Source organism: Podarcis cretensis, assembly GCF_951804945.1.
Source record: "Podarcis cretensis genome assembly, chromosome: 3".
Classification (NCBI taxonomy): Eukaryota; Metazoa; Chordata; class Lepidosauria; order Squamata; family Lacertidae; genus Podarcis; species Podarcis cretensis.
The window spans coordinates 108,872,505-108,886,616 of NC_137172.1; the positions used below are offsets into that span (position 1 = coordinate 108,872,505).

Genomic DNA, 14,112 nt, shown 5'->3' on the forward strand with positions numbered 1-14,112 from the left:
ATACCCCAGGCTGTGTTAGACTGGAGAGGGAATCTTGAAGCTGTTAAGCCAAAAACTGTGATTTCCCCCCTTTTTTTTCTTTTTAATTGTGGTGCTCCTTGGAGGGAGAGAGGGTAGCTATAATGATTAGGAACTACAATGTGCAAATCAATGGATCCATCAGATTAGTTAATGGAATAGCTGGAACTCTGAACAGGAGCACTCTCTGTTCATCATCTTGCACAGCAATTTGAAATGAATTTGAATGTTCCTTAGTTTTCTGAGGACGCGGGTGGCTCTGTGGGTTAAACCACAGAGTCTAGGACTTGCTGATCAGAAGGTCGGCAGTTCGAATCCCCGCCACGGGGTGAGCTCCCATTGCTCGGTCCCTGCTCCTGCCAACCTAGCAGTTCGAAAGCACATCAAAGTGCAAGTAGATAAATAGGTACCACTCTGGCGGGAAGGTAAACGGCGGCACCATTTTTTTGCATCACATGGGAGCCCAAAATCTGCCATTGGTGCAATGAAGTGCAAGGAGTTAAGGTGACTTGAGAACTTGTTGACAGAAAACAGCCTTGGGTTAAATAGACACATGTATGACAAGGAACGCGGGACACGGGTGGCGCTGTGGGTTAAACCACTGAGCCTAGGACTTGCCCATCAGAAGGTCGGCGGTTCGAATCCCCGTGATGGGGTGAGCTCCCGTTGCTCGGTCCCTGCTCCTGCCAACCTAGCAGTTTGAAAGTAGTAGATAAATAGGTACCGCTCTGGCGGGAAGATAAACGGTGTTTCCGTGCGCTGCTCTGGTTCGCCAGAAGCGGCTTAGTCATGCTGGCCACATGACTTGGAAGCCGTACGCCGGCTCCCTCGGCCAATAAAGCGAGATGAGCGCCGCAACCCCAGAGTCGGCCACAACTGGACCTAATGGTCAGGGGTCCCTTTACCTTTACCTAGTTTACTGAAAGTGCTGTTTCCAAAGGTTCAGCACAACTTTCAGGGTGCCTAGCATCATACTCTAAGATGCAAACGGTTCCACCCTGAAGAAGCTTTACTTTTCTGGTGCAATTCATCTTAATCTCTTTTTGCATTGTGTCCATGAGGCACTCGTAAACATCTGCTAGGCATTAATCCTTTGCTGATTTAGATGTGCCCTTTGACTATCTCATGGAGTTTACTATGGGGAAATGTGTGGTGCTACAGCTTTCAGTGTAATCCCACATACCTTTTACTTGTCACTGTTACTTTAACAACCTAAGCTGCCTGTATGGTTTTAGCCTGAGGTGCAACTCTGCTCCTTTGGCCCATGGCCTTTCGTTCTAGCAATTAAGAAGGTGATTAGGGTCCTGTAACCAAGGCAACAATCCAAAATACTATGGAGCTTGAAAAGCATTGTAAACTCCAGCTATACACCACAGTGATGAAAGAAAAGTTAGCACAGATAATTCTTTCAATGAAGCTTTGCAGACAAACCATCTAAACTTATCTGCAGACACACACACACACACACACACACACACACACACACACTGATAAATGTGTGCAGGTCCCAGGTAGAAATTCTAGCATCTCAAGATAGGGTTGGGAGGGAACCCACTCTGAAATCCTGAAGAATCGCTGCCAATCAGTAGAGACAATACTGAACTTGAAGGCCCAATAGCCTGACTCGATCCATATAAAATGGTTTCCTATATGCATTGAAAGTATCCGAGAAATGTTCACATAGCTGGTGTGCCCCACAAGAAGACTATATGCAATTTTCCTAGGAGTGTTTATGCTATTGTCAGGATGCTGTCAGCGGCTGCTGGCTGGTTGCCCAGGAAAGTATAAAGACAAGGAAATGTTTCTTGCCGTCCTTTTTTATTTCAGTCTTTACAGAGGGAGGCTATAGAGAACCCAGCCTCTTGGATAATGGCGTTGTCCTGAGTGAATCTCCACCACCACCACTTTGTCTCTCCCACTTCCTCATTCATCACTTCTATGGGTGCTGCTACATGCCCTCTGTTTTTGAGCTCTTTGCTCTCCTACTTTCATGGCTCGCCAGGTTCTGGGAGATGGAGGGTCTGGAATGCTTTCTAGTGACAATGTGTCAGCCAGCAGTTGCTCCGGCTCTGTCCGATCCTTCTCTCCCATGATTTCCCAACTTTCCCCCTCATCTGCCTCTGAGCTGTGACCTTAAGAGCGGTAGATTCATAATCTGGGGAACCGGGTTCGCGTCTCCGCTCCTCCACATGCAGCTGCTGGGTGACCTTGGGCTAGTCACACTTCTCTGAAGTCTCTCAGCCCCACTCACCTCACAGAGTGTTTGTTGTGGGGGAGGAAAGGAAAGGAGAATGTTAGCCACTTTGAGACTCCTTCGGGTAGTGATAAAGCGGGATATCAAATCCAAACTCTTCTTCTTCTTCTTCTCCTCCCGCAATCCCCTGTTGTAAATCTATACTGTCTTCCTCTTTCACCTCCATGGAAGGGTCAGAATGGGGAGGCAGTCTCCACCATTCCTCATCTATCCAGTCCCTGTTCCCTCAGTGCTGGAAAGTTTAGATCAGGACACCTTTAACCGGACCAAGTAAAACACGTCATACTTCTTGCTTCCATGATTCTTCAACTCATGGGCAATTGAACTTCCACATTCAGCACTCAAAATGTGAGGGGGCGGGTTGGTGTTTGCAAGGATGATATTTGTAAAACGTGGTTGTGCAAACCAGATTCCCGGGGGGTTTCAATGAATGTGGTAAGAGTCCTCAACACCTCAGCAGAAGGATCTTGAGCTGAATCACTCAACTAGACTAATAAAAGTCATCATGTTATTCATTACTGTTGGGCTAGCAAATCAATGGCACAAATTGAGGGGAGCTTGTGACACCCCCAACTATGATCCCCAACAACTGGTATCTGCTTCTGATAATAGAGATGAAGCATAGCCATTGAACACTTCATTTCTTTAATAAAACAATGCCATATAATTTTATTTTATTTTTTTAAATGATATTTATTAAGGTTTAAGCAAAACAACATACACATACACAAACAAAACATAAAAAGAAAAGAAAGAAAAAACAAGTATAATTTCCATCCTTATTTTCTTAAGCCTAATTTCATCGACCTCCTCGTGCCTCCCCCTTCTGCATTCTAATTTCATTATCTAGTCAGCAAATCCCTTCCCTTATTTCCCATAGCTTTTAACAATTCTGCTCATTTTCTCTGATAAAAACCTCTGTAAACCACATAATTTTTAAACCCGTATCAATTCTAAATTTCATTAATTTTGTAATATTTATTAAGATAGTCTTTAAATTTCTTCCAATCTTCTTCCACTGTCTCTTTCTCCTGGTTTCGGATTCTGCCGGTCATCTCTGCCAGTCCCATGTAATCTATCATCTTCATCTGCCATTCTTCCAGTGTGGGTAGATCTGGTGTCTTCCAATACTTTGCAATAAGTATCCTTGCCGCTGTTGTAGCATACATAAAAAAGGTTCTGTCCTTCTTTAACACCACATGGCCAATGCCATATAATTTTAAACAACAAATTCATGTATAGAAATATGGAAATATGAGCTCACTACTTCACAGAAGATGCATTTTCATGACTATGATTATGCTTCCTCCACCTGTCTGCTATATAAATAAATGGCTATATAAAAACAAGTCATAATGCTAGATTGCCTACCTATTCTCTGTCTCTCTCTCTCTCTCTACACATACTGTGAAAAGAAGCATATTCTTCTGTCTGGGCAGTTTACCCAAGGCATTTCACTTGCTGAAGCAGAGTTCAAAACTTTAAAAACATTGCTGCATAGGGATGGGGTGGGTGGGAATTAGTTCAGTTCACACTTTAACTGAAATATACCTAATTTGAACTTCCCAAACTAGTGAATTCCACTCCTCCAAATGTTGTGATGCAGTTCTCCAACCCAACAATGTTTACCAACCAAAAGGAAAAAGAAAGAAGCATATACAGTGGTACCTCGGGTTAAGAACTTAATTCGTTCCGGAGGTCCGTTCTTAACCTGAAACTGTTCTTAACCTGAAGCACCACTTTAGCTAATGGGGCCTCCCACTGCTGCTGCGCTGCTGCTGCGCGATTTCTGTTCTCATCCTGAAGCAATTTTCTTAACCTGAGGTACTATTTCTGGGTTAGCAGAGTCTGTAACCTTGAAGCGTCTGTAACCTGTTTTGCCCTGTTTGAGCATTTTGTTTTGTGTGGAACAGCCCAGCAGAGAAATTCTAGGTCAGCGAGAAAGCAGTATTTAAAATGGTCTCTGTGGTATCAGCTTGCTCTTCTCGTGTGATTGCATGCTGTGTGCACACAAACAGCTCTCCATGTGAAAATGATTTGTCATCCCGCTGGCTTTGACCTCAGGAATAAATGTGTGAACTGGTCTTCTGTCATCGGCCACCAGAACATCCTGCCACAGTTAATTCCCAAACCAGATGTATTCACTGAATGGTTATGAAAAAGAACTTTGTTTTGGATTCAGAAAACAAACATTTTTTTCTAGGCTGCAACTTCTCACATTATAAAGATAAAGGACCCCTGGATGTTTAAGTCCAGTCAAAGGTGACTATGGGGTGCGGCGCTCATCTTGCTTTTCAAGCCAAGGAAGCAGGTGTTTGTCCACAGACAGCTTTCCGGGTCATGTGGGCAGCATGACTAAACCGCTTCTGGTGCAATGGAACACCATGATGGAAACCAGAACACACGGAAACACTGTTTATCTTCCCACTGCAGAGGTACCTATTTATCTACTTGCACTGGCATGCTTTGGAACAGCTAGGCTGGCAGGAACTGGGAGAGAGCAACAGGAGCTCACTCCATCACGTGGATTTGAACCGCCAACCTTCTGATCAACAAGCCCAAGAGGATTAGTGTTTTAGACCACAGCGCCACCTGCTCCCTTTCTCTGATTATATACAAAGCAAGGATGTATGAAATTTGGTAAAGTTTACTCCACATTTCATGGTAGACTGCATCCACATGTTTTGGTCAGAATTCAGCAGTGTCTATCCTACTGGCATTTTGTACTGCGAATTGCAGTTTATAGGGGCCTGTTGATCACCACCTACATTTCCTTCGGAATGACCTTCGCTGAAGTACAGTGGTACCTTGGGTTAACTACTTAATTCGTTCCGGAGGTCTGTTCTTAACCTGAAACTGTTCTTAACCTGAAGCACCACTTTAGCTAATGGGGCCTCCTGCTGCTGCCACGCCACCGGAGCACAATTTCTGTTCTCATCCTGAAGCAAAGTTCTTAACCCGAGGTACTATTTCTGGGTTAACGGAGTCTGTAACCTGAAGCGTATGTAACTTGAAGTGCATGTAACCCGAGGTACCACTGTAATCTGCAAAAGGATCAACAAGAAATGCATCTCTCTATGCAACCGTAGAGGACTAGCTCTATGGCACACTCTAGCCTCTTATTGTGACATCACAGAACAGCTCAACTGCCTTGGTTAATGCCTACCAACTGCCGTGCAAGTGAAGGTCTTGAACCGGTTACTACTAAGTTATTTCTGCCCACAGTGCAGAGGTATGGTCATGGAAAGGGCAGCAAAAAAATTGAGCTGCAAAAATCTAGGCTCATCTCCCATTGGAGCGAGGTCACCTTTGAATGGCTCTGTACAACTTAGTAGCTCTTTCTTTACAATGGAAGCACAACAGTAACTGTGGATAAACTTAGCAAGTGCTGGTATATGTTCTGAGGCACACCTTTTGGGCTACAAACTGAAACCAGGTGGAGATTTCAAATCTCTTCCCAGTAAGAAATGTAGCCCAACTGTTAGTACCCCTATTTGTGTATCCATTAGTTGTATACGTGGCAGTATGTGTGGCTCCGCCTCCCCACCCTATGGCCTTTATGCTTTGAGACCTCTGGGTATAGGGCGGTATATAAATTCAATAAATAATAATAATCCTCAAGGGGGGTTGTATGCACACTGCACTCAGCTGAAGGCAGTAGACCCATTCCTGTAGCTGCACCTGATATTTGGCAATTTCCTTTGCCACTCCGTACCCCCTTGCCACCCTCCATACTGTTCAGGAGAAACTTCCGATCCTCTGATCCTCCTCTGAGAAGCTTTTCAGAGTCTGCAAGGGGCTACAGTGGAGGGAAGAAGGTGGGAAACCTTCACTGCATGAGCAGTCCCTTCCCCCCCCCCAACTTTAGTTTTCTGAAGGGGTAAGTCCACAAGCAAGCAAATGGTTGTCCATTCTTACTGTACTAAAGCCAACTTCATTACGACACACAAAATTCAGCGCAACATCATCATCATCATCATCATCATTATTACAGTGGTACCTCTGGTTACGTACTTAATTCGTTCCGGAGGTCCGTTCTTAACCTGAAACTGTTCTTAACCTGAAGCAGCACTTTAGCTAATGGGGCCTCCTGCTGCTGCCGCACCGCCGCAGCACGATTTCTGTTCTCATCCTGAAGCAAAGTTCTTAACCTGAGGTACTATTTCTGGGTTAGTGGAGTCTGTAACCTGAAGTGTATGTAACCTGAAGTGTATGTAACCCGAGGTAAAGGTAAAGGGACCCCTGACCATTAGGTCCAGTTGTGACCGACTCTGGGGTTGCGGCGCTCATCTCTATTGGCCGAGGGAGCCGGCGTACAGCTTCCGGATCATGTGGCCAGCATGACTAAGCCACTTCTGGCGAACCAGAGCAGCGCACGGAAACGCCATTTACCTTTGCGCCGGAGCGGTACCTATTTATCTACTTGTACTTTTGATGTGCTTTCGAACTGCTAGGTTGGCAGGAGCTGGGACTGAGCAACGGGAGCTCACCCCATCGCGGGGATTCAAACCTCTGACCTTCTGATCGGCAAGTCCTAGGCTCTGTGGTTTAACCCACAGTGCCACCTGCATCCCTGTAACCCAAGATACCACTGTATTAATATACCACCCTATACCCGGAGGTCTCAGGGCAGTTCACAGAAAAGATCGCAATATCTAAAATCAAAATAACAATAACCCAATATCAGCCCCCCCAAAAAGAGCCACATTTTAAAAGGGTATAGGATGTCAATCAGGTCAACCAAAGGCCTGGTTAAAAAGGAGCCTTTTTGCCTGGCACCTAAAGGTATATAATGAAGGCACTAGGCAAACTTCCCTGGGGAGAGCATCCCACAGATGGGGAGCCACTGCAGAGAAGGCCCCGTTCTCGTGTTGCCATCCTCTGGACCTCCCAAGGAGGAGGCACACAAAGAAGGGCCTCAGAAGATGATCTCAGGGTCCAGGTAGGTTCATATGGAGAGAGGAGGTCCTTGAGGTACTGTGATCCTGAGCCGTTTAAGGCTTTATAGGTCAAAACCAGCACTTTGAACATTGCACTCATTAAGTCAACTGGCATGTATGCATATTTCATTTGGCTGCAAGGAGAAGGAGGCCATGGTCCCACAATTTGTGGGTTGCCCCTTAAAAAAAAAAGTAATAATACAGGAGTGTAGCTCTCATGATTGCAGAAGTATCAGAGAGAACATGTGTAGGTGTTGCACGGTAATGCTTCTCAGACGCTTGCATCAGTAGGAGGGTTTTGGTTGCTAAGCATTCATTTGTTATCTAGTCTGTCCAACCACTAAAACTACGTTCTGACAGGGAACCAATAATAGGTCTGAAAAGCCAGGAATCCCCAGAGTTGGCCCAACAATGCCTCCTTTTTTCCATTTGGCCCTCACCATGACTGACCAAATTCCGCCAGGCTCTGCCTCAATGTGCCAGGTACCATTTTAAAAATGTGTTTGTTTGCTTACTCTGCTTTTATCCCTTCCTTTGAGGAGTTCAGGATGCACTGGGTAGGGTTCTCTTCCATCCTTTTATCCTTACAAAATTCCTGTGAGGTAAATTAGGTCCTTCCAGTGAGATTCATGTTTTGAGTTGGGATTTTCAACCTCAGCCCTCTAACCACACTGGGACCCTTCTGGGTCTAACCCTGAACCACCAGGTTTCACTGCTTGGTCCATTTGGGTCCTTTCCAGAGATTCATAAGCTGACAACCCCAGAGTGGGGATGGAATTTGAGGTAGAGATAATGTTTTCCTCCTCCTGGTGACAAAAGCCAGCCCAATTAAATAACCCCTTGTGCAAATATGAAAATATGTGGCCTTAAATATTATAATAGATAACATACATCTATGTATACATATCGACATTTTAAAATATGCACCTGCCTGTGGCATTTGCCCTTCTAGGTGTGTGACATCATACTGGGTCATAAGGAAAGGGTTAGCTAAGGGTAAAATGATTAACCAATAGGAACCCAAGGGGTGGAGTTAGAGTTAGAGTTGTTAAGAAGTCAGTCTGGAGTTAGAGAAGGGAGAGGGAGGATAAGTCTGTGGGTTGGGCTAGTTTGACGTGAGAGAGTGAGAGAATCTGTTAAGAGGAGTCCGTTAAACAGTTGGGATAATCAGTTAGAAGGTATTAGGAAGGTATAGGCCGGTAAAGAAACTAAGGTTAAGAAAGTGACAAGAACAATTATCTGAAACCATAAACTTGTTAATGCTTATAAAATAAACTTGTTTATTTGGTTTAATATTAACAACTGTCTGGACTCAGTGTGTACCCGAGAGAAACGGGTTGGTGGCAGTGAGGAAGCAATCACAGTGGTGGCACAGGGATCAATAGACCGTCAAACGTCCGGGGACCCTGTGTGATCGCCACACTGCCATTTGAACCCCTTTGAAGATTACAAATCTGTTATTGCATTGACAGAGGAATAGATAGATGCTGAATTGGATTTTCATGAGAATGAGGAAGAGAAGGAAGAACGACCGCATGCAGATCCCTAGGAGGCAACCCTTGATGTTAGCGGTAGGTAGGTACCACTGTTTTCAGAAAGAAAGTACCATATTTTTCGCTCCATAAGATGCACCAGACCATAAGACGCCCCTAGTTTTTGGAGGAGGAAAACAAGAAAAAAAAATATTCTGAATCTCAGAAGCCAGAACAGCAAGAGGGATCACTGCACAGTGAAAGCAGCAATCCCTCTTGCTGTTCTGGCTTCTGGGATAGCTGCGCAGCCTGCATTTGCTCCATAAGAGGCACACACATTTCCCCTTACTTTTTAGGAGGGAAAAAGTGAGTCTTATAGAGCAAAAAATACGGTAATATGGGCCTATCCATAGCTCCAGGCACACCTTTCCTCTTCATGCACAAATAGCAACAGCTGACAACAATACAAGCATCCTTTAACATTGTAAAATATAGCGGCTGGGCAGCTGGGGTTGGTAAGCTAAGGCCGTGTTGTACCACCTGGCTTCCTTCCTTAAGCCAAGCTTTGCTGCCACTTAGCGAGAGGGGAGAGAGAACTGAAAATGTTCCTCACATCCCTACTTGAAAAGGGCTGCGTTGGCTGGCCAGGCTCCCCCCTGAGCAGGCAGGTAGGGGGCTCAGCATGACCCCACTTTGATCTGTTGGGATGGGGTCACTCTGGCAGCATCAGTGGTGAGGGCTGGGCTCCCCCCCCCCCGGTATGCAAGCCTGCCACGGGTGCCAGCAACCAATGCTAGGCCACTGTCTGGATCCAATGTATACAGTTGACCTTTCCCCCCTAATACTTCCAAACAAAGCAAAATCCCTTTCTCAGAGGCACATTAGCATCCGCTGTGTATCTCCTGTGTTTTCATGCACAAATCTAAAGGTCTGCTGTCCTCCCCCCCCCCACTCCATTTCTGATCTGCAGTCAGAAAGTAGTATTTATACATTCACCTATCAATTTTGTCGATGTGCATACAGAAAGGCAGAATTCACATATGAGCAAAGAGAAGGAAAATGAAGAGCAGAGATCAGCTCCCTTGGAACCAGTCCTTCCTTTCTTTAGTAGGTAGAACCATAACCTTATTGATTCTTGTGTGTAATTGGAACTAGGTGTGGCAATAGGGTTGGGGGGGGTGTTTGACAATGTGCAATCTATTACTATTATTTATTAAATTTACATACTGCCCTATAACCAGAGGTCTCAGGGTGGTTCACAGAACAAAATCAAAATATAAAACCACAATATACCATATTTTTCCGTTTATAAGACGCCCCCATGTATAAGGAGCCCCCTATTTTGGGGGCAACAACCAATCGCCAGTCCACCCTCAGAACTATCCATGTATAAGACGCCCCCTGATTTTTGACATTATTTCTTAGGGGGGGGAAACCTAGTCTTATACATGGAAAAATACAGTATATAATCAAAATAAAAACAACAACCCAATAACACCCCCAGTCTAGTCAACCACCATATTCTGGCAGGCCCAGGGGAAAAATCAGCTATAAGCCAAAGTGAATCAAAGTCAAAATGAGAATACCCCTAAACATTTTTTAAAGAAAAAAAGCACTGGTTGTAACCCACCTTCGGTCCTTAGGGTGAAGGGCAGGTTAATAGTAGTAGTAGTGGTAGTAACTCACAAAACACAAAATTAAATAGTTACAGAGAGTAAAATAGCTAGTTTGAGTAACCAGCTGTACATAATGAACTGTATACTGGCTTCACCACCTTGCCTGAACCAACATCTTATATTTTCTTGTTTCTCCAGTACGAGGCAAGGAATGTTAATGTTGCCATTTAGGGAGTAGAGTTGGTAGAGCTCTGGTAAGCCTAAATGCAATAGGGAAAGCTCAGATGCAAATAACAGGGGTTTGGACTACATAATTGCGAGATCCTGAAAATGGAGGAGACCATTTGGGGAAGCTGGGATTTGGAAAAATCCCGAGCCAAGCTAATGGGGTTAGCAGGTTCACCCATCCCTATTGAAAAGTGGGATATGATATGGATCTAAGCCATGGATTTTATTATGTGTATCTAAGCCACAGATATTCATGCTGCTTTGCATTTCATAGTCTTGTTCCATAAGCATCTGCAAATATTCATTTAAATAAGCAAATGACAATTTTCTAATTATGCGTCATGTTCATTGCAGGTCTTCTCCAAGAATCACAGTCAGCTGTGGAGTTGAAGAAAGCGAAAATGGGGAAACTAACACCAAGGGTTGTAATTCCTTTAATGGTGAGATTAACAGAAGCAGCAAGACATTAATTTCGTCTGTTCTAAGAATTAGTTAGGGACTAAGTAGTCCAAGCGGGAGATAACCAGAGCATGCACTACTCTGGAGAGACAGTCTGTGGGCAGGTAGGGTCTCAGCTGGTGTACCAGATGGAGCTGGTAGATAGCTGCCCTGGACACAGAACTGACCTGAACTGACCTGTGCCTCCATGGACAGCTGTGAGTCCAAAATGACTCCCAGGTTGCTCACCTGGTCCTTCGGGGGCACAGTTACCCCATTCAGGAACAAGGAGTCCTCCACACCTGCCCAAGTCTGGCTTGATTAGGTCAATTATCCATGTCATCTGGCACCTTTTCTCCTAGAATAACCAACCAGTTGCCCTGGGAGACTCACAAGCCAAGTATAATGTAGAGAGCCGTCACCTCTGATCATTTTAGTTGAGGGGCAGAATTTATTATGGTAAACCTATGCATCCATATGCTCCACCTGAAATTATCACAACTGCTTATAAAGACCATGGAAGTGTTTTCCGTTAACCCTATATGTGAAAGTGTGCTTGGCCTTTTTTCAGGAGCCCTCAAAGAAATGGAGAAAGTTTTCTTACTCTCCTCAGTGGATTAGTATATTGGACGTGGCTCAGAAAATCTTCGATGAAGAAGATAGAGTGAAGAAGAAACAAAAGCAGAATAAAAGGGGAGGGGAGGAAATGCTATCAGGTGGGAATTTGGAGGAGGGAAAAGCAGAAATTAAAAGGGAACAATTGTCTGACTTTTGTGCTCCAGAGGGCATCCAACCAAATCCTGGATGGGATCTCCAACTCTCACGGGAACAACTGCCGACTCCAGGGCCATCGTATCTAAAGGCAGAGAAAGAGATCTTAACAGCAAATGAAATTGAGGATATCATCCAGGAAATTGTGGCTGTCAGGGCTAAGGAGAGGCTTTCTGAAGAAAACATGCCTCCTGAGGGAAGAGAGAAGCTCTTCTATCAAGATGCCTCTTCTATCAATGCGCAGAAGCCACGCTACCATAGGGACCGGAGGATGCCACACTAAGGTGGGCGTTCATTGCTCAACCACTGCTCAGAAACAAAAATGTACGCCACTGCCATCACAGTGCTATTAAATAACCATTCCCATTTATATCACAACACCAGGGTGTTGTTGTCTTTTGCTGCTACTGTTGCTTTTCAGCTGGCATGGGGGAAGTGGGCTAAATGCTTGAAGTTGCAGAATGGTGTTTGTTTGCTTTTTCAAAAATGTGCTCATTTTGCAACTTAAAACCTCACCTTAATTGGAAGCCTTTCATGCTCTCTTCAGAAGAATGCCACATGCATTCTCTCAATACAAAAGGCACATACACACAGAGGCTTCCATGTACCCTGGAGCCCTGTGCAGTCGGGGTTGTGGGTCATGTGGAAATTCTTGTGTGTATAGAAAGTGCATCATCATCAACAACAACAACAACAATTTATTTATACCCCGCCCATCTGGCTGGGTTTCCCCAGCCACTCTGGGTGGCTCCCAACAGAATATTAAAAACACAATAAAACATCAAACATTAAAAACTTTCCTAAACAGGGCTGCCTTCAGATGTCTTCTAAAAGTCAGATACAATGGTACCTCAGGCTGTGAATGGGATCCGTTTTGGAGGCCTGTTCGCAACATGAATAGAACGCAACCCGCAGTGGTGCATCTGCGCACGTGCGGGTCGCAATTCACCGGTTCTGCACATGTGTGTGATGTCATTTTGCGCGCCTGCACATGTGCGAGCGGCAAAACCCGGAAGTAACCCTTTCTGGTACTTCCAGGTTGCCGTGGGACACAACCTGAAAAAAAACGTACCATGAAGCAAACGTAACACAAGGTATGACTGTAGTTGTTTATTTCTTTGACATCTGATGGGAGGGCGTTCCACAGTGCAGGCGCCACTACCAAGAAGGTGCTCTGCTTCATTCTCTATAACCTCACTTCTCAAAGAGAAGGAACCTCCAGAGCACCCTCGGAGCTGGACCTCAGTGTCCGGGTTGAATGATGGTGGTGGAGATTCTCAAAATGCAGCATTTCTCCAGAAACTACCAGATAGAAGGAGATTGTGGTGAATGTCGTGTGTACACAGCTTCATAAACCGGTGGTATGAGCACACTGTATGCAGACTAAAGGAAGAGGAATCTGATGGACAATGGCACCCTCTGAACTGGTTGTAAGGAAATCAGGAAGGCAGGTTGGCGGTGGCTGGGGGGGGGGCGCTGGCTGGCTGAGGGCAGACAGAGATCAAGGAGCAGTGCCCTGTTTGTTCAAATGGCCTAACCTCCACTAGGAAGATGAGGGTAATCTGGAAATATACACATAGATGAAATGATTGCATTTCTTTAACGCTGAGACATGATGCTGCCTCCACTTCCATCTCTCAAGCAAAGCAAATAAATTACAAAGCAGCACCACCGGCAGGTGCAAAAGCCATGAGATTGTTTTAAACAAAGAGAAAGGGATTATGAAAGCTAATGTGATAGAGAGCAATAAATGCCAAGAACAAAAAAAAAAGGCAAATAGCAGTTATAATGACACAAAAGAGCAAATGTTGGTCCAGGTTTACGTCTGTACAGGGAGAATTATATAAATATTAAGAATAGTTCATGACTATTGCATTCTCCAGCTTAAAAGTCTGGAGATGTTCAATATGCCACTGCAGGACATCTGAGGAAAAGCTTTGTGTATAGAAAAACCACGTAAGAAAATAACGGGGAGCCAGGAGGAATCATTCAATATTGATGAAATTAAAGGTGCCAGAGCTTTGGCATGAAAGGCAAGAAATATTTAATACAGTGGTACCTCAGGTTACATACACTTCAGGTTACAGACTCCGTTAACCCAGAAATAGTGCTTCAGGTTAAGAACTTTGCTTTAGGATGAGAACAGAAATTGGGCACCAGCAGCAGCAGCGGGAGGCCCCATTAGCTAAAGTGGTGCTTCAGGTTGAGAACAGTTTCAGGTTAAGTACGGACCTCCGGAATGAATTAAGTACTTAACCTGAGGTACCACTGTAATTATTTTTAATATGGTTGACACAATTGTAGGTCGGGGTGCAAGGTGGTTATTGCTATACAGTGGTCCCGTCTTTTTGGGTTGCATTTTTGTGCGAGGAGAA

General features: G+C 44.7%; 1 protein-coding gene across 7 annotated transcripts; it reads left to right on the forward strand.

Annotated features, from left to right (window-relative positions):
- The first annotated feature begins 5,369 nt into the window (after positions 1-5,369).
- LOC307212600 (uncharacterized protein) lies at positions 5,370-12,115 on the forward strand. 7 transcript variants are annotated; one of them, XM_079970119.1, is made up of 5 exons: positions 5,370-5,504; positions 8,685-8,787; positions 9,708-9,791; positions 10,883-10,968; positions 11,538-12,115. In XM_079970119.1, the coding sequence occupies exons 2-5, from the start codon at positions 8,697-8,699 to the stop codon at positions 12,018-12,020; spliced, it is 744 nt and encodes a 247-aa protein (XP_079826245.1). In that variant the 5' UTR covers positions 5,370-5,504; positions 8,685-8,696; the 3' UTR covers positions 12,021-12,115. The 7 variants fall into 7 exon arrangements, with proteins under 7 accessions (XP_079826245.1, XP_079826249.1, XP_079826248.1 ...); XM_079970123.1 differs by having other exon boundaries at positions 8,685-8,783; XM_079970122.1 differs by lacking the exon at positions 5,370-5,504 and adding an exon at positions 5,517-5,732.
- Positions 12,116-14,112: the final 1,997 nt, after the last annotated feature.